The 19708-nt window shown below is 36.2% G+C and overlaps 1 protein-coding gene across 1 annotated transcript in view; it reads right to left on the bottom strand.

Moving 5' to 3' along the window:
- Positions 1 to 19708, bottom strand: part of LOC111506190 (limbic system-associated membrane protein) — a 1118878-nt gene that overhangs the window by 1092618 nt on the left and 6552 nt on the right. The window contains exon 2 of the mRNA XM_074171774.1: positions 6471 to 6722. Coding sequence (XP_074027875.1) covers positions 6471 to 6519 — 49 coding nt within the window. The 5' untranslated portion in view covers positions 6520 to 6722. The remainder of the gene's footprint in view (positions 1 to 6470; positions 6723 to 19708) is intronic.

Below are 19708 nucleotides of genomic sequence, written 5' to 3'. Positions count from 1 at the left end.
ACGACAGCCTGAAACAATCTACGTTCATGAAGTAAATGGATTAAAATTCACGGATGGTTTCTTGTTAATTATCGTTATTTAGTTTCATTGCGATTTCGCACGCATTGTGTAACACTAAATGGAAATACATCCTCGGAAATCTCTATAATTTGTCGAAATCCACTGTTCCACGTTCACTAGATTTCATACCTCCTACATTTATGTCGTACTTAGCTGAACGATTTTAATGAAATTAATTTAAGGGTTCTGAAAGAGGCACGCTGTTGAAGGGTGGTTTTTCTATAATGAATGCAGATATTGGAATATTTTATGGAATATGTGTCGGAATTGAATTTAATCTACTTTTCCATCGTTATATACAAGAAAAAGTGAATATCTCCAATAAACTTTCCATAGAAATATGTAGATTATGTATTTGAGGCGAATATGAACTGAAAGAAAAACCCCATTCCTAAAAAGTTAATCTGAAGGTAGTATCTAATTAGGTATTTATCATAGTGGTTCATCGTACGTGATTCCCTTCATCTCTTCAGATGAAAAAATTCTTGAAAACATATGAAATATTCAATTTTGGTAATTTTTCATCATCAAAATTCAATGCACAACTCAACCGCCAGTGAAAATTTTTTGATTTGTTGGTAATTTCAAACAAGAAACTTGTTACGCACTCAAAGATGAATATACTTCTCCCAAGAATTTTATCTATTGATTTCAGAAGATTCTATTAGAATCAAATAATTTCCCAACTAAAACTGAACGTAGGTTCAGTTCTACCTTTTATTACCAGACATATTGCAGGATATAATATGGTAAAGATATAAATTGAACAACCTGTATAACTCTAGATACACTCCTCAAATTCAGGTTCCGAATATGTAAATACTCGTGAAGTTTTTGATGAAAAGTTGTGAGGTTATTTCCTTTTCGTTTTTTATTTTTGTGTAACTGCAAATATTGTCCATATTTTCAAAAAAAGAAACACAAGCACTACATAAAAATCTTCAAGGCACTCTGACAGTGGTGTCTGTACGACACCGAATTAGTTTGGATTTGAATTGCTGCATATTGAATTCATTTGAAAAAACATTCTCAGGAAGTTTATCCCACATAAACGCAGTTCTCCAGATGAAAGTTCTTTGACAGTGAAGTTCGAGGTGTACTGAGTTGAACCTCAAAATGATGAGTAGTCACAGTCCGTCACGTATATATGATATGTACCCCTCTTAGTGAAATTGAATGTGCCATGTCACTTGAACACCTCACGTGAAAGTATCTAAAAAAAAAAAATCTTCAACCTTACATCAATGTTTCAAACAATCAAGGTTGCAAGTGATGTTCGTGTCTCCAATCAAGTGGTTGCCACTTCTCTTGATAGAATCCAGCAGCTTTAGGGTATGCTTAGGGTTGGAGCTCCATACATGAGAACAATAGTCCAAAGAAGGTCTGATCTGAGCTTTATAAAGCATCAAAAGTTGCTGAGGTGTGTACAGTTTTCTGGTTCGAAACAGTGTTCCAAGCTTTTGAGAAGCAGTCGGTGTCCATTTTGACCCCCAACAAACTTATCGAAGCAGAAAGTGGAATTGTCTGTCCTGACATTATTATATCCAGTTCGAAGACATTTATATTTTTGAAGGAAATATATGCCTGGGTTTTAATGGCATTCAATTGAACCCGATTACTTTCACCACAATTTGAAATCACTTCTAGATCCTCATTTAAATATGCAACCTTCTGTGAAGGTTGCATATTTTAATGGTTGCAAGTGAAGATGTGTCTCCGTAGCCAATGTCCTAAAATCCAAACGGAATGACGAGACGAAGCAATGTTTTGGATTCTTAGTTTCACCCAATGAGTCGTTAGTATACCATAAAAATGGGTTGGAGACAATATGGATCCCTGGGGAACACCAGCGTTGATGGTAAAACTATTCGAGATCTATCCATCGACGGCTACTTGCAGGGAACGTTTTTTCAGAAAGCTGAAGAAACATACACCAAAATTATCTGACAAGCTGTAGTATCGAAGTTTGGCCAGCAAATCCTTTTGCCACATACGGTCAACGGCCTTAGAAATATCGGACGCAACAGCTCTTGACTACACATATTTCTTGATTGCGTTATTCTAGATATGAGTCGCCTGTTGATCTTTGTTTCCGAAAGTCATATTGATGTTATATCTTGTTTCACAATTCACTTTTTAAAAATTGGTTTATATCTTTATAAACACTTTATTACAATATTTGAATATGATGTGAAAAACTTGGAACATTAACTGAATAAGTAATTAATATGAACTATACTTGAGAATGAATAAATCGTTAATGAACATCTTCCTGACCTCGCAGGGCCTATTTATATGTTTGGTATGGAAAACAATATTTGAACAGTTTCAGCAATTGCTTTGTCTGGAACACAAGTGTTCATCTTGCTGATACTGCACAATTAGCACTTTTAGCAGGAAGCTGTTATCGCTTGTAATTTAATACGTGTGAGACGCTAATTCGCATATAACATTGATGATAGCTCGAGATGTTACAGTCTTCTGAATATTCAAGGATATGGCTTTCTCCATAATTTTTGATATCACTGATAGGAAAGCGACTGGTCTATAGTTATTTTGAAGATTTTTTTGTCCTTTCTGGGAAAAGACTGGATGCAATCTTCCAACAGGAAGAAAAAACCCGTTCCTTGTAAGACAAGTTGATAAGTCTACCAAATACGGAGCGGGTTCATTGGCGCACGTTTCAAGTACGATGACGGGCACTTCATCAGGACCAGACGCCCTGTTGATATGGAGCTGTTTCAAAATTTACCTCACTAGACTTCAAAAAGTAATTTCCGTCATTGTGGATTTTAGTGTGGAAATGATGGGAACTGTTTTTCTCAGAAAATCGACTGTGGAGTGAAACACAAATTGTTTAACAAGTAGATTTGATTTTTCTATGGATGTTGTTGCAATCGAACCATCTTGTTTTGATCGAATTGTGGATTTTGTGGAGTTTTGATTAACAGCTTCAGCTACCAATCAGAAATATCTATATCTGTTCGAATTGGTGAGCAGTTTATCCCTAATTCTCTGATTGTTATTTAAAACCTAGTTCAGTTTCAGGATGTTTTCACTACGGCCGGTAGGCGACAGCTTCCTCGCAATCTTCGTTGAACCAAAGTTTGCCGTTCGAGGTTCGTTTCATGAGAAATATATGCATCTATGGATGATAGAATAATTTTCGTGACTTCAAATGAACAGGATGATGGATCATCAGAGTTGAAACAAACATCTAGCCAGGGAAATTTCCGGAATGATCTTGAAGATCCTTCCACTATCACCTACATGAGTCTCTCAAAAATCATCTGATACAAGATATTTTTTATTTACAGACAAACGATAAATATCATAATTTAGAGAAGAAATTCATTTCAGACTCACTACACTTCAAAAATAAAGAAGTTCTTCACAAATCTGGAATGATTCTAGGATAATTTTGACCACCTTTTATGATAACCATGAGCTCTGGAGTAAACTGTGATTGTGTAACGTAAACTTTCAGATTACACCAATCATCACAAAACTCTGTTGTGTCACATCAGATAGTGCAGATAATGCTGAATCCTGATTAGTTCAAAACACGTTAGGGTTTGATAATTTTTCAAATCGATAGACAGGCAAACGTGATACCTTAGAGTAGAGGAACACTAGATCGCCTGATGACCCCTCTAGATGTTTTAGAGGGTAGATGTGACATCTGAAGTATACAATACACATCCGAAATTCGTTTCAGAACCCGTGAATGGAAAAAGTGGTGCAACGAACAGGAACATTTCATAATGTAGAAGAAAAATTTGTAAATAGACTTCATTATTCGATGATTTTTCTTTGATATTATGATATTTATAGATTCTCAAAACGAATAAAAACTGCTAATTACTTGAGAACGGATAATTCCATTTCCGATAATGGAAGATTATTGGATAGATCTTCAAAATACCTATCAAACTCAATATCAGAAGACCCTTCTTTCAATAAAAAAATTTGGTAGCGCCCTTTCGGCGACAAATTATGCTACATTATTTTTTTCTCATCGAAACGTACTAAAAATAATGCCTTTCTGCATAATTTTTTTCCGGCTCTGATATCTTGTTTCATTCGAAACTCAAGGGGAGACTATTCACCTCCATACTATAATTTCAGCATGGTCCTGCTGCTGAATGAACGAAAAACATCTGTGAGGCTAACCTCTGAGAGGTATCTTGCATAAATGTCTGTCAGATATAATCCAATATCCAGCGTTGTATTAGTCGAGAAAGCAGTTGTGTTTCAACATAAATTTACTAAAGTCTAATGAAATAAATATGTCGAAATTTTATTTCGATATATTTATTTTTTGGAACGTAGTTATCTCTCCTCCATAATTCCCACTTTTGGTTTCTGTATGAAATCGATATCAATCAGAATATACAGCGCTGAATTGTTTTTCAATTAGTATATCAACGCGTGGGTTGAAATAAATCTTGTATGTAGGGGTACTACTCAAAAAAAATTACTACATATCTCAAACTCGATTTCCACTTACAACAAAATATATTACAAATTGGTGCAATAAGGAATATTTTGAATGAATACTGACGGAAGTCTAAATATCATTTTTCAGTAAAAAATGGGAGAATCTAACCTGGATTCATTCCAGAAAAACAGTTAATCCTATCTTTGATCAAATGTTCAATATTAATTTTCAGATCAAATTCTTTGAAGGAATCGTGAGCTTCAGAAATGAGAAAGCGAAACATATCTTCGCTTGACTTTAGAAAGAGAAACTGATTAGAATTTTCTCAGAGCATAAGAAGATGCTTCTGTATCTGTATCTGTAGAGTAGGGAGAGGAAGTGTGAGCCCACAGCACATAGGCCACATCTGACCCATTGTACATCCTCCCGAGGAGTTGTCCTAGCTCGTCGTCCATCCTGTCCTTTCCAGGAAGGTGGACAGGTCACTGGGAGACATCTCCTTAATATCGGTAGGTGTAAGCCAAGACCCGCCGAACACACACTCTCTTATTGATGATAAATCAGGGTACTCGCATAGGACATGCCTGACAGTCTCATCTTCCTGTTCACACATCCTGCATTGAGATGTGTCCACTAGCCCTATATTATGGAGGTTTTTCCTTTGTTGACAGTGGCCATTCAGAAATCCTACTGTTGAGCGTAGATGTTTCCTGGTCATCGCCAGATATTTCTTGGGCGCCAGCTTCCCAGGGTCGCCCAAGGTGATCCTGGCAAAATTGCACCCTTTGATTTCATCCCATCTCTTTGAGGATTGAGCATGGGTGTAACATTTGTCTAGTTTCGCAATTGGGTCCTAAAATTCTTACTCCAGCCGCTTCCTTGGCTGAAGGGTCGGCAATGCGATTACCTTCACTACTGTAGGGCCCTTTAACCCACCTCAGAATAATGTTATTATCTACCGAGGCTTTGGCTAAATCTTGGTGAAACTCTAGTACTAGCACTGGGGTTATACGTTGTCTGTTAGAAGCTGTTAGGGCTTGTCTGCTGTCAGTGCAGATTGTTATGTTTTTGCCAGAAATTCCTTACCTGGTTATTTTTTTTGTGGCAATTGAGATGCCAGCCAGTTCTGTTTGGACCACGCTGGTATTTTTTCCCATTCCCCATTTAATCCTCAGGCTTAGTGATCTGGCGTGCACTCCACATCCTGAGCCTTCTTTGGTTTTTGAGCCGTCTGTATATACGCGTATTGCATTTGTGACTTCTGACTCTGTGTTCTGTTTTCTTTGTATTTTGTAGGGTTTATTAAACACAAACCTGGGTTCAATTGCATCACTGGTTGGCTGCAGCAGAGGTTGCGCGGTAAGCGCTTCTCGCCATAGGCCCAGCCTCGTGGTTTACACAGGCCGTGCGCAATCGTACCATGGCCATCAACGCAACCTCCTCAACGTACAGGTCTAGAGAGCAGGTCTAGAAGATGCTTACCGAAGTATATATTTCTTCAGCTGCTTCAATTCAAGTGACACGGAGTCAGAGACCAAGTGATCACCCCAAATGGAGAGGAAACAAAGGTAATATTTATATGCAGTCATGCCATCATGGCATGGTGCTTGTTATTTTAGTTTCATGATTTTTTCGTTCATTTTCCAATTCAATACAATCTGAAGATGACCAACCGGAAAGATTCGTTGATACATATTATTTTTCAGAGAATCAGCAGAATCTAACAGATCACTTATACCTAACAGTTTGCAAGTTTCACCTTGATTTTATATTCAACCCAGTTTCTCTACCCTGTGATGATCAAATCATTTTACACAGTGATACATTCGAACTGTAGAATTCTTGGTTGTCTGTGTTGATGATCCGTTATTCGAATAAAATTATTTTCATGTATACAATATTATTAAATAATTTTTTTTGTATCACTTAATTGTCTGAAAACAAAGTTATCATATTTGGAAACACTCACCTTGTAACAAGAACGCTGGAAATATTATCATCAACGACCACATTTTCATTTCAGTGAAATACGCCGCACTTCAAATAAGTTAATGATCACTATGGTCTCAGAAAGACAATCCAGACACACTTTATGAGGTGGAACCAAAGCACATTTATTTACGCTGACTGCTTCTCAAAGTCCGTATTGTCTACCAAGCAAATTTGGCACATTTTGTAGAGAACGATGTCAGATTCAATATAGAAGTGGTTTTCGCTCAATCTGAAAATGAAGAGATGAACAGTGAATTGATTTTGATTTTTTTATTCATTCTGAAAATTTTCATATACAGGTTGGAATAGGAATTAGAAACACTACTGTTGGGAAAAATTACAGGCTAGTCCACTGTGACTTTTCGCTCCATATTTTCAGAAGCAATGAATGTGAAATGTAAGTTACCTATCGCTTTGCGTATCAACTCATTACTATCTTTCCAATATAGGAGTTTTCTAGATTTTGAGAAAGACATTTCGGTAAACTAAACTTATCCAGACAATTTTTTTCAATCGAATATATTATTCTACAACTTGCATTCAATGTCACTCGTCCAAGTTGCATACGCACCATATTCTATAAAAGGTTACTGGATGAAAAATTGTTTCAATTTGCCAAATATTCGTTTCTAATGCAAACTGTTCCGTCTATAAACATAACATGTAAATGATATTCAGAAATGTATTTCCGTCTTCCAAAGTGACTACTTCCACTAGATATGTAACATACAGGGTGAGTCAACAAGATTACCTTGGTCTATTGCTATCAAGAGAAACAATTTTTCAAATTGTCCAATGTTTTTTCGTAGTCATATTGATTATTACTATATTTACAAATTACTTTCTCGCATATTGGGTGATTCAGTCGGGTGTGGCCAAGCAAAGCCTATTTTGCAGAAGATAGTTTTTTAATTCACCACCCGCATGTCTGCAGCAACTAAGTGGATATTTTTTAGAAATGGTGAGTTAACATCACTAAGATAGTTTCGGGAATGTCAACTGAAATGTTTCAACAATTCACTATATAGTTTGAATACTCGAAAAACAAATTGGAGTGAATGAACGCAAAAATTGCTTTTTTTATTGCACAAACTGGGTAGTTACTAAAACTGGGAATGATTGGTGAAATATCAGTTTTTCGTATAGTTCACTTCGAATAAAAAAATAGTGAGACGTTGAAACATTTCATACAATTTCATTTCACAGAGTGTTCCATTTGGAAAAGTTGAAATATGTCTGTTTGAAAATGCATAAAATTTGACCAGTTTTACCGAGCACCCTATATATTGTTTCCGGAAGTTGAGATTCCAGAAATCATCATAGTACAATACAATATATTTATTCCTTAAAATGATCACTTCACAATAATACAGGAGTCGTTAATGGTAAAAAACATGAAATGTATATAAACATTAGTACAACAGTATTACAAAATGCATAAATTCAACACATGAGAGTGCTTGTTTGAAATAAACAATCAAAAGTGTTTATACATATACATAATAGTTGAAATAGATAATGCCGGCCATGATATTAATTGTTGATTGGCGATGTGGATATTCAAAATATTCATCAATATTGTAAAAACAACCATTTACGAGATATTATCTGATTCTCCGTTTAAATACTAAAACTGATGCTACACTTTTTAGGCCGGAAGGAAGACAATTTGTGTAGACATGCGGGTAGTGAATTAAAAAAATATTGTCTGCAAAATAGGTTTTTCTGGAATAACTTGGCAATTCGAAAACGATTTTTTCAGAGAGCTAAAAAATATAGAATCGAATGACGAATGATAGTATTTATCGATATGACTGCAAAAAAATTGAGCAGTTCATAAAATTATTTCCTCTGATAGCAATGGACCGAGGGAATCTTGTTGACTCGCCCTGTACTATTATGTATACACAATACTTCCTGGAAAAAACATTGTAACACCAATTGTGTTATAATGAGCTTTATATATGATTCATTAATTAGTTATATCTGTTTACCATAATCCTTTTTATGTGAAGGTAACGAGGAGAAAATGTCAATCTGCATATCACAGCTAATGAATATTATGTCTTTCAAATTATATATCGGAAATTGAACGGAATTGATAATTCAATGACGGATAACGCATGCAATTGGCCAGACTCAATTCTTGTCAATATGGGTTAGTTGTCGCTTCAGACCGGAATGAAAATTCCTAAGTTATCAAAATGTCTCGAAGTGAATTCGAAATTAGGGCAACTTCAATACCTTAGAAAAAAATAGTAGAAGGTTTCACTGTTTTGATTTCTAACAGGGAATTTGATATGATCTGAAATATGGATAGTTGGAGAGAGAAACAGAAAAAATTGGTTGGGCTTCATTAGAACCCTAGAATAATGGTTTATATTGTGAAATATTCGGTTATTAATCTACCTGTTTCAATTGAATATTTTGTGTGTCAGTGATATAAAACAACGATAACATTAAAAGTATTGATACCTATCTTTATCTCTAAAAAACAGATATTTCATCTTATCAATGAAACAGCCCATTCATCCTAGCTAGCATCGCCAAATTTTGTGCAATTCAAAAACGAATTTATTTGGGCACACTGCTTACTCTGAAACACACCTTCCCCATCAACTGTTGCATCTCCATTAGGAGTTGTTAGTTCACCACCTCCGATATTCAATGTTATTGAATATATTCATGTTGCATATTCTGAACAATATTGACGATGATGGGAGTTACACATGCAATCGACTCCGATTCTATTACGGATTTGACGTAAGTGCCAGCGGCAATAAATCTAACAGCCATCGGATTGATATCGCTACAGTTAAAGATATCGCGCACCCTCATTTCAGTTTGGGGTTCATTACCTCGTTTGTTTCTGGCAAATTGTCAGGAATCGATAGCCTCCATCGTTTTGTTTGTAATGGTTTTATAGTCTTGTCTGTGAAGGGTAATTTTTAATAACTCTGGTGATCTTTATGATAAATTGATAACAATGATTTCATAGAGTAAGTATGTGAGACAGGATGAATAAGAGTTTCGCTAGAGAAATTACTTCTTGAATTTGTGGCTGAGAGAAGGTTGACTTCAGAGATATAGATAAAAAATAATTTTTTTCTTCGGAAACCATCTTTCACTCACCAAAATTGCTGTGCCTTGACGGGTGATTTTCTGATTGAGTTAGTATCATCAGGATATAACCAAGTGTAAGTCTCAGTCATCACTTGATGAAGCCAGGGAAACGCGCATCCTGAGGCAGCAGTTTTGTTATAGTTGCAATAGATATGTTTCATGCTAGAGACTTCGAATTCCACTTATTAACCTTTCTTCCGATTGCTAACTTCAGGAGCAGTGTGCCAAAAAGGATTTTTTCAAACAATTCTTGAGGAAATAGTGAATAGCAATGTCAAAATCCATGGATAATTATGAAATTTTCTTAAATTCTAACGATTTGGAAAAAAATACAAATATTCTAAACGAGGGTGTTTCCGAAAACATAAACAAATACAATTATTCGAGATGAAAATCCACTCTTCTTTTTGTACACGAACCTTGTATGTTTTTACATATCCAGATGGTGACGTGGATTCTATTTTATGATTCCATAGCATGATTTGATATCAATGATTCCTTTAGAACAAAATGAGAGTCTCTGAATCAACTTTAATACAATATTATTCAGTTTAGTTCAAAGAAGTGACAGAAGAATCGGACATTTTTCTCTGTTTTGCAAGTAAAATAGAGAGAGACGCACGATTTATTTCAGATGAGAACTGACCTGATTCACCTCAGGTTACGAAAGTCAGATATTTGTAAAGAAACTTACTCAAGCGACATGCCAAGCAGCAGCGCATCTATGTTCAGTAAACGAATAAGCAAATTTTTGCATTCAACTATATGAAATTTCATTGAAAAAACGTATAAAAAACTTTTGTTTTCTTCCATTCGAACGTTTCTACAAAAAACGAGGATGAAAAGGACTGAGATATCCACTATCAATATCAAAGTAACAAAATAAATGTGAAATGCATAGGCTTATGCATTTGGAGCCCAAACTGAATTATTTATAGATACTTCTGTCAAAAGAACCAGTAATCATTTCACTTATAGAAAAAAAAATCTGATGCTACTTGAACAGGAAAAACAGATCGTCTTCAGAAAAAAAAATTAACAATTCTCTGAAGGCATCATTGATCATCATTATCTAAAACCTGCTCATAAGTAGAAGGTGAAAGTCATCTGAAGAATTTTTTTTTTGATAAATAACTTTTTCTCCTGAGAATGTTCTAATTTGTCCCATTGTAGTTCAAATATGTGACATAACTATACCAAGTTTCCATATTTCAATGTTTCACTTCTACTGCATACATTTCATAACAAAAGAAGTAAGTTTACAAAGTATCATCAACAAAACGATTGATTTGAAGTATCTGTATAGTAGATAATAAATGATGTCTGCTAGATTGTTGTGAAAAGAAAACTTCAAATGTAAATAAATTGATGGAAGTATAGCCATTACTACGTGGTAGGTAATCATAATGAAGAAAAGCGAATTGAAACTTTTTTTTTATAACTAACTTTTTTTTGTAACTAACCTGCAGATTCGTTCTATAAGGACATTTTCAAACTCATACATTAAACTAACAATGATTGATCACGTTATTTTGCTAATGGTATTCAATTTGAAAAAAATAATCAAAAAGTTATCATTAGAGAAAAACAAGAATTGGCTAATTCTTTCAATTCATTTTTTCTGATATTAAAGATATTGAATTTACCTGTCACATCGATTACGTTGATGAAGAGGGTTTCAGTGATTTTAAAATACTAACTCTTCAAGATTTGAAAGTAATTGTATTCAATTTAGCAAACAAATGATCACAAGTAGATTCATTATCGAGCAAAATTATAAAGAGTAGTTTTGAAGTAATTGGACATGTGTGGTGTCATTTTGTCAACAACTTCGTTACAAAATGGCAGTTTTCCAGATGATCAAAGAACAAGTACAGTTACGCCTATCGAAAAAGTTCCAAGCACAAAAAAATGTGATGAATATCGGCCAATTACCTTGCACTGAAAAACTCTTAGAATCAGTAGTATATCAACAACTGTTGGAATATTTCAATAAAAAAAAACATACTTTTCACAAACCAATCTGGTTTTAGAGCCAGACATTCATGCGAATCCGCACTTCAGCTTACAGTTACTGCATGGAAAGATAAAATGATTAAAGGCATGTACACTGTAGCAGTATTTTTAGATCTTAAACGTGCGTTTGAAACGTTTAATCGTGAAATATCAATTAAAAAATTTAAAAAATATGGCATTAAAAGAAAAGTACTTGATTGGATCAGTGATTACCTCACAGGAAGGAAGCAGGTAACCAAAATCAATGAATTTGTATCAACAGCAATAAGCATAGACCACGGGGTTCCATAGGGAAGTATTTTGGGGCCATTACTATTCTTAATTTACATTAATGATATCATCAAATGTAATGAATGTGAATATGAATATTATTTCGCTGATGATGCCCTAGTATCGGTTAGTGATAAAGATATAGATAAAGCTATTGAAAAAATGAATGGAGCAATGCATAATATTGCTATATATTCAAACACTAATAAATTGAAGCTAAATGTAAGCAAAACAAAGGCTATGATACCGTTTAAATACAGATAATTAGATTTGAAGAAAATTTAAATAAAAATAGAAAATGATAAAATTGAGCTCATTACTGAATTCAAATATCTACGATTCATGTTAGACAATCATCTATCAATGAATAACCATTTCACCTACATACAGAAAACAATTTTGTAGAAATTATATTTTTTCACAAGAGTATCCCAACACTTAACTATGCAATCACGGATAACTGTATATGAGACAATTATACAACCACATTTTGAATATTGTCCCACTCTTCTGTACACAAGTGATTTGAATAAAATGAGAACACTACAAAAACTACAGAATCGCACAATGAGGATTATTTTGAGATGTGACAGGAGTACCCATATATCTTTAATGTGGAATACTCTAGAATGGTTATCTATAGAAAGTAGGCTTACATATTTAACGATGATTTATATTTACAAAATGTTACCTAACCTTCTACCCTCATATTTTGACAAATATGTAATTTTCAATAATCAAATCCACCACTATAATATGTAATATGTAAATAATCAAACAAAAACATTCAACACTAAAACATGTTCAAAGGATTGTAGACTGTTATACTTACAGTCTACCTGAAAATATAAAGTCTTCTAACAGTCTTAAAAGAAGTTTATTAGACCATTCAAGAGACTATTAAGGTATTATGTGATATTTTTCATCTTTAATTTTTTTTGTATTTTCAATTATCGTAGATTATCAACAAATATAAGTAGATCTTTTTTGTATTATTGTATTCATATGTATATTAATGTTAACATTACTATCATTGTTGTATATATTAGGATGTATCCTATTTTGAATAAAACATTTCATTTCATTTCACTAGCCTTTATATAACACCACTGTAGGTAATGATAGAGGTACTTAGCTTGATTGAGACCCTGAATTGTGTTTACTAGTGACAGTGTGGACATGCTAATTTGAAAACCGGTGAGTAAACTGAATCAATTTGATCATTTAACAGGTTGCACCCGCAATATTTATGCTTGTGAATTTACAAGGATTTCAAATAATTGAGTTTGCAACCCTTCCTTGCATAGTGCAAAATTTCCGTATCGTTTAGATTCGGGAACTTGTGGTTGCATACCAAGGAATGGTTTGAAAATGTCGAATCATTTTTACCTAATCTGAAGGACCTTTCATGTTCATGTTTCTTCAAAAAAAACAATGTGAAAGTGGCGTTCAGACCACATGCCAGGTATCTGATTTCCTTTTCAATGCCAAAGATAAAGTGGGAAAGTTGGAGAAATCTGGAGTTTACAAGTGTCCGGAGTGTAATAGTGTTTATGTGGGACAATGTAGTCGAAATTTTCAAAAACGGTGTGCTGAAGTTCCCGAATCTAAATGATACGGAAATTTTTGCACTATGCAAGGAAGGGTTGCAAACTGAATTATTTGAAATCCTTGAAAATTAACAGGCATAAACATTGAGGGTGCATCCTGTTAAATAATCAAATCGATTTAGTTAACTAACCGGTTTTCAAATTAGCATATCCACATTATCACTAGTAAACAATCAAGCTAAGTACCTGTATTATTACCTACAGTGGTGTTATATGAGGGCTAATGTAATCAATCGTTGTTAGTTCAATGTATAAGTTTGAAAATGTCCTTATAGGACGAAACTGCAGTAACGTTAGTTACAAATAAAAGTGGTAAAAAACATAGAAAGTTTCAATTCTCTTCTTTTTTAGAATGTAAATTTAGTTTTAGCTGAAATAAGTGTAATTTTTTCGGACAGGCTGTTTCTTCGAGTTTGTATCTGAAAGTAACTCCAATGCATGATCTTAGTGGACAGTTTATTCTGAATGCAATGGCTTTCTTTCAACATCCTTTGTATAAAGATGGAGAAGCAGAAAGACAAAAACATTTTTTTTCTAAATAATGAGTTATTTTTGAAGTTATTGTATACTGAGTCATCAATAAAAACTAAAAATTGTGTTTGATAACGGTTATGTGAAAAACGAAAATGATTCGAGATTTTAAATGTTCCGGAAATGGAAAAGTGTGCATTTATCAAAAGGATCCTGATATATGGTATCTCAACTTCCAGTATATGAGTTGATTCTTCGTTTTGGTGTTTTATATCCAGTAAATAATAAATTGTACTACACGAAAGCGGCGCACGAGGCTTTCGATTCATCGTCACGTTATTCCGGACAAATTTAAAGAGCTTTTCACGAGATTGCATATGTATCACCTTTTTCGCTTACTACTCAGACTATAAAAGTTCGAGAATACCTGATATATATGTATTTTTTTATAAAACTTCTTGTCAGAGGTATACGAAAAAATTTAATGTGTGTGCCCAGTTATGTTCACTTTGAAAGTTTCGAATGTAAAATTTTATTTCATATTAACATAGTTCTCTCAAAAAATCATTTTCCAGACTTTTCAAACAACTGAGGGATAACAACCTATGATTGTCATTGTTTTCATTATGTCAGATATAAATGCCAGTTCCTTCAACATCGCAATGCTGAGTTACTGAAATTATCAACGGAATATTGAGGAATTGAAAACTCATCATTTTAAATATCAGAATATGAGAAAAGAATGTATTTGTTATATTAGATGGCTACTCGATTTCGTGAATGTACTACATGAAATCGCCACTCCAGGTGATTGTATTGAAAATAACCTATAGGGCACCTGATATATACTCAAAAATAGCAGGGAATTCGAATGTAGGTACACTGAAAACTTCCTGAATAATATTGAATTGATTCTAAATTTTATCGAATAAGTCAATGTTGCCTTCAAAATGAAACTCTTCATTTTCATATAACTCTAGAAATAAAAAAATAAATCCATATTTGTGGATGTATCAGTGTGAATATGAATTTCACAAAAATATTCTTGAAAGTTCAGTTTCAAGTATCAATTATAATTCGAAGTTTTGAAACGAAAAACGCAAATCACTACAACAAATAGATCTGAATTGGCAACTAAGTGCATTCAGACCACAACATTGTCCCTGAACTTCCTAACTATAGCTTCAAATAAAAGTTGCGCATAGTTTTCAAACTCGACCACTTCACTGATCCACTCAAAAGTTCATATTTCTACGACTTGTACCTCCAATTGAATTATTAATTATAGAACAATAAGTATACTAGTCTTCAACACGCCACCCAATCGTTAATAAATTGTTAGTCCGACCTCGCTACGATGGAGGAAAACACTAACTTATTTCATTAAGAAATATGATTAATGACAGCTTCTTTTCAGTTTTTCGGAGAAAAAATATTTTGTAATCACATACTACGAAAAATTCTCGGGGGTGAATTATAAAGAACTTTCCACATGTGAATGTGAAGGTAGAACTACTATAGGCGAACTCATTTTCGTTGGAAAAAACAAAACAATAAGGATACATAAGTATAAACTTTCTTTTTAGATCAAGTCTTTTTTAATAAATTGGAAGAATAAAAATTAAATGGACATGTATTTTGAAATGACTGGTGACAAGTCCGTATGAAACAAATTTTGAATAAAAGTGAAGAAGATATTGAAAATTATTTGTGACATCAAGAAACTATGGATGTAAATGAGTCGACTCTATGCAATCCTGAATGGACCTCTTAATTTTCAAGAAAAACTCATTCTCGCGAACTCGCCTGAGATGAAAAACAGAGGTTGTATCTTTCGATGCAACCAACTAATCTTCAGCCTTTCCCGTTTCAGTAAATGTTCACATTTATTTTTTTTTTTTTTTTTTTTTCACCGTAGTGTGCGCTGGTCAGGCCCTATCCCCCGAAGCCCCGATACATTCGGGAGGGCGCGCCAGCATAATCAACCAATGACCACTCCCCACACCGTGGGGTAAGTGATCATTGGGTCCGAGAATCATGTGCCCTGAGCAAACGCAGTGAGCCAAGAATGACAGCCTTCTGCATCTGTGCGGCTAAGATTTCTGCCTTAGTGCGGCAAGCCGGTATGATTTTGAGATTCGAGAGTAGAGAAGACATCATTCCACCAAGGACTCCAATAATCAGAACGACCATCTTGACAGAGTGATCTGGATAGAGTCTGCGGAGTTCGAAGAGAAAATCTCGATATTTTATCCGTTTTTCCTCCTCTTTTCTGACGATATTCGTCTCGCCAGGAGCTGAAAACTCCACGACAAATATCGTTTTGGTCTGGTGGTCGAGAAGGACTACATCAGGCTTATTAGCTTGTATGAGCCTGAGGGTGGGGAACGAATAGTTCCAATAAATTCGGCACTTCTCGTTCCCCACAACGGATTCAATATCCCCCGGAGCGTAGGGCAACACCGGTGTCTCGTCAAAACCGTAAGAGTGCCGTAGATGGTAATATAGCACTCTTAGGGCCGCGTTATGTCGATGGATATAGGCCGAGACCGCATATGCTGGACATGCTGATAGCAAGTGCATTAGGGTCTCGGGCGCCTCGCGGCAGGCCCTGCACCTTGTGTCAGGAACCTCTATACCCATCACGCGACTGCGGTAGACTAAGGTGTTGAAGACACCATCCTGGCAAGCCATGATGAACCCCTCAGTTTCCGACTTCAGCCCACTCGACCTGAGAAAAGCGAACGTCAGGCGCTTTGATGAGCCAAGGTCTTCAATGTTATTGAAGAAGACCCCATGCATCGGCTTATCCCTGCGTCTCCGCAGAAGTAAGGTGATCTCTGCGGCTTTTATCTGAGCTTTTTGCTGAACGGGTTCCAACTCGGTGACAGAGTTGTAGTCACCTCGTTCAGAGTCGAAAACTATACCGAGTTCATCAGCTGCTCGAGCAGCTGCCCTAAGGAGAAATGCTCCAATTGCTGCTCTCTCATGGTCACGGACCATGCAGAGAAGGGGATCCGAACTCCGACTGACGACTTTACAGGCTGTATCCAGTACCATTCTGTCATGTAGACACTCCAAACTCAAAAGTCCACGACCTCCCTGTTGTCGGGGGAAGTACAACCGTGGAACGGACGATTTGGGATGCAAACTCCTATAGAGATGCATCATTTTTCGGGTCCTTACGTCGAGTTGATACAGCTCCTCCCGAGTCCACTTCACTACTCCAAAGGAGTAGAGTAAGATTGGAACGGCAAGCATATTTATTGCAGCTACTTTGTTCTTCCCCGACAGTTCCGATGACCAGATCTGTCGAAGTTTGTGCTGATACTTGCCGCGGAGAGAGTTTTTCACTGCAGTTACCTCTTGTGAGTGGCGTTGTTCCACCCCGAGGTAAGTATACGTCTCTCCGGCATCCAGATGGTGTAGGATGCTTCCATCTACGAGCTGCACATCCTCTCCGTAGTCCCCGCATCGTCTTCTTTTGAGATGAACCATTGCACATTTGTCTATCCCGAATTTCATACCGATAGCATGCGTGTACTCTTCCACCACCCTCAAGGACTGATAGAGATCCTTCTCTCCAGAGGCATAAAGTTTAAGATCAATAGAATCTGCGGAGTTCGAAGAGAAAATCTCGATATTTTATCCGTTTTTCCTCCTCTTTTCTGACGGTATTCATCTCGCCAGGAGCTGAAAACTCCACGACAAATATCGTCTTGATCTGGTGGTTGAGAAGGACCACATCAGGCTTATTAGCTTGTATGAGCCTGAGGGTGGGGAACGAATAGTTCCAATAAATTCGGCACTTCTCGTTCCCCACAACGGATTCAATATCCCCCGGAGCGTAGGGCAACACCGGTGTCTCGTCAATACCTTAAGAGTGCTGTAGATGGTAATATAGCACTCTTAGGGCCGCGTTATGTCGATGGATATAGGCCGAGACCGTATATGCTGGACATGCTGATAGCAAGTGCATTAGGGTCTCGGGCGCCTCGCGGCAGGCCCTGTACCTTGTGTCAGGAACCTCTATACCCATCACGCGACTGCGGTAGACTAAGGTGTTGAAGACCCCATCACGGCAAGCCATGATGAACCCCTCAGTTTCCGACTTCAGCCCACTCGACCTGAGAAAAACGAACGTCAGGCGCTTTGATAAGCCAAGGTCTCCAATGTTATTGAAGAAGACCCCATGCATTGGCTTATCCTTATGTTTCCGCAGAAGTAAGGTGACCTCTGCGGCTTTTATCTGAGCTTTTTGCTGAACGGGTTCCAACTCGGTGACAGAGTTGTAGTCATCTCGTTCAGAGTCGAAAACTATAACGATTTCATCAGCTGCTCGGGCAGCTGCCCCAAGGAGAAATGCCCCAATTCCTGCTCTCTCATGGTCACGAACCATGCAGAGAAGGGGATTCGAACTCCTGACGACTTTACAGGCTGTATCCAGTACCATTCTGTCATGTAGACCCTCCAAACTCAAAAGTCCACGGCCTCCCTGTTGTCGGGGAAGTACAACCGTGGAACGGACGATTTGGGATGCAAACTCCTGTAGAGATGCATCATTTTTCGAGTCTTTACGTCGAGTCCACTTCACTACTCCAAACGAGTAGAGTAAGATTGGAACGGCAAGCATATTTGTTGCAGCAACTTTGTTCTTCCATGACAGTTCCGATGACCAGATCTGTCGATGTTTGTGCTGATACTTGCCGCGGAGAGAGTTTTTCATTGCAGTTACCTCTTGTGAGTGGCGTTGTTCCACCCCGAGGTAAGTATACGTCTCTCCGGCATCCAGATGGTGTAGGATGCTTCCATCTACGAGCTGCACATCCTCTCCGTAGTCCCCGCATCGTCCTCTTTCAAGATGAATCATTGCACATTTGTCTATCCCGAATTTCATACCGATAGCATGTGTGTACTCTTCCACCACCCTCAAGGACTGATGAAGATCCTTCTCTCCAGAGGCATGAAGTTTAAGATCATCATTCCACCATTATTATTATTACTTTTTTTTTCCACCGTAGTGTGCGCTGGTCAGGTCCTATCACCCGAAGCCCCGATACATTCGAGAGGGCGCGCCAGTATTATCAACCAATGACCACTCGCCACACCGTGGGGTGAGTGATCATTGGGTCCGAGTATCATGTGCCCTGATATTATTATTATGATATTATATTATTATTATTATCATTATTATTATTCTTATTATTTTTATTATTATTATTATTATTATTAAATGTGCAAAACAATATGCAGACCTACGTAATATGTTCAATGTGTTCAATTGATCGAAATGATTATTAATGAATAATGAAGAATGACAATGAAACGATAGCGACTCTGTTATTCCTCACCAGCAAATTTATAGAAAACAACAAAGAACGAATTACTTAATCCTTGCCAAGACCTTCACGTCTTTATGTCACAGTGAAGAACCCAAGAGTTTGGATAGACAAAGATCTTAGATTTTTCCATCACATTAGCTTTTATTTATAGAATGCCTTTGCTACATTGAAACTTACAGAATCATTACTCCTCAGACATATCAACTGTATTACTCAGTCTGATGAGGAAAGAATACAAAATTCCAAAGTAAGATTTATCTTATAGTATGAATCCGATATATGAATCATACCTTCAGAATCATCAAGTTGCTGAATAGGAAATTCGTGGCACTTCAGCTGTTTATATCACAAAATCATTCACAGAAAATACCCATCTCATTTAT

This window comes from Leptinotarsa decemlineata, unplaced genomic scaffold (assembly GCF_025532065.1).
Source record: "Leptinotarsa decemlineata unplaced genomic scaffold, Ldec_3_MD MMD2_tig00000035_RagTag_RagTag, whole genome shotgun sequence".
NCBI classification, from domain to species: Eukaryota; Metazoa; Arthropoda; class Insecta; order Coleoptera; family Chrysomelidae; genus Leptinotarsa; species Leptinotarsa decemlineata.
Note: the sequence above shows the minus strand (reverse complement) of the source record. Positions and strands in the feature narration are given on the sequence as shown.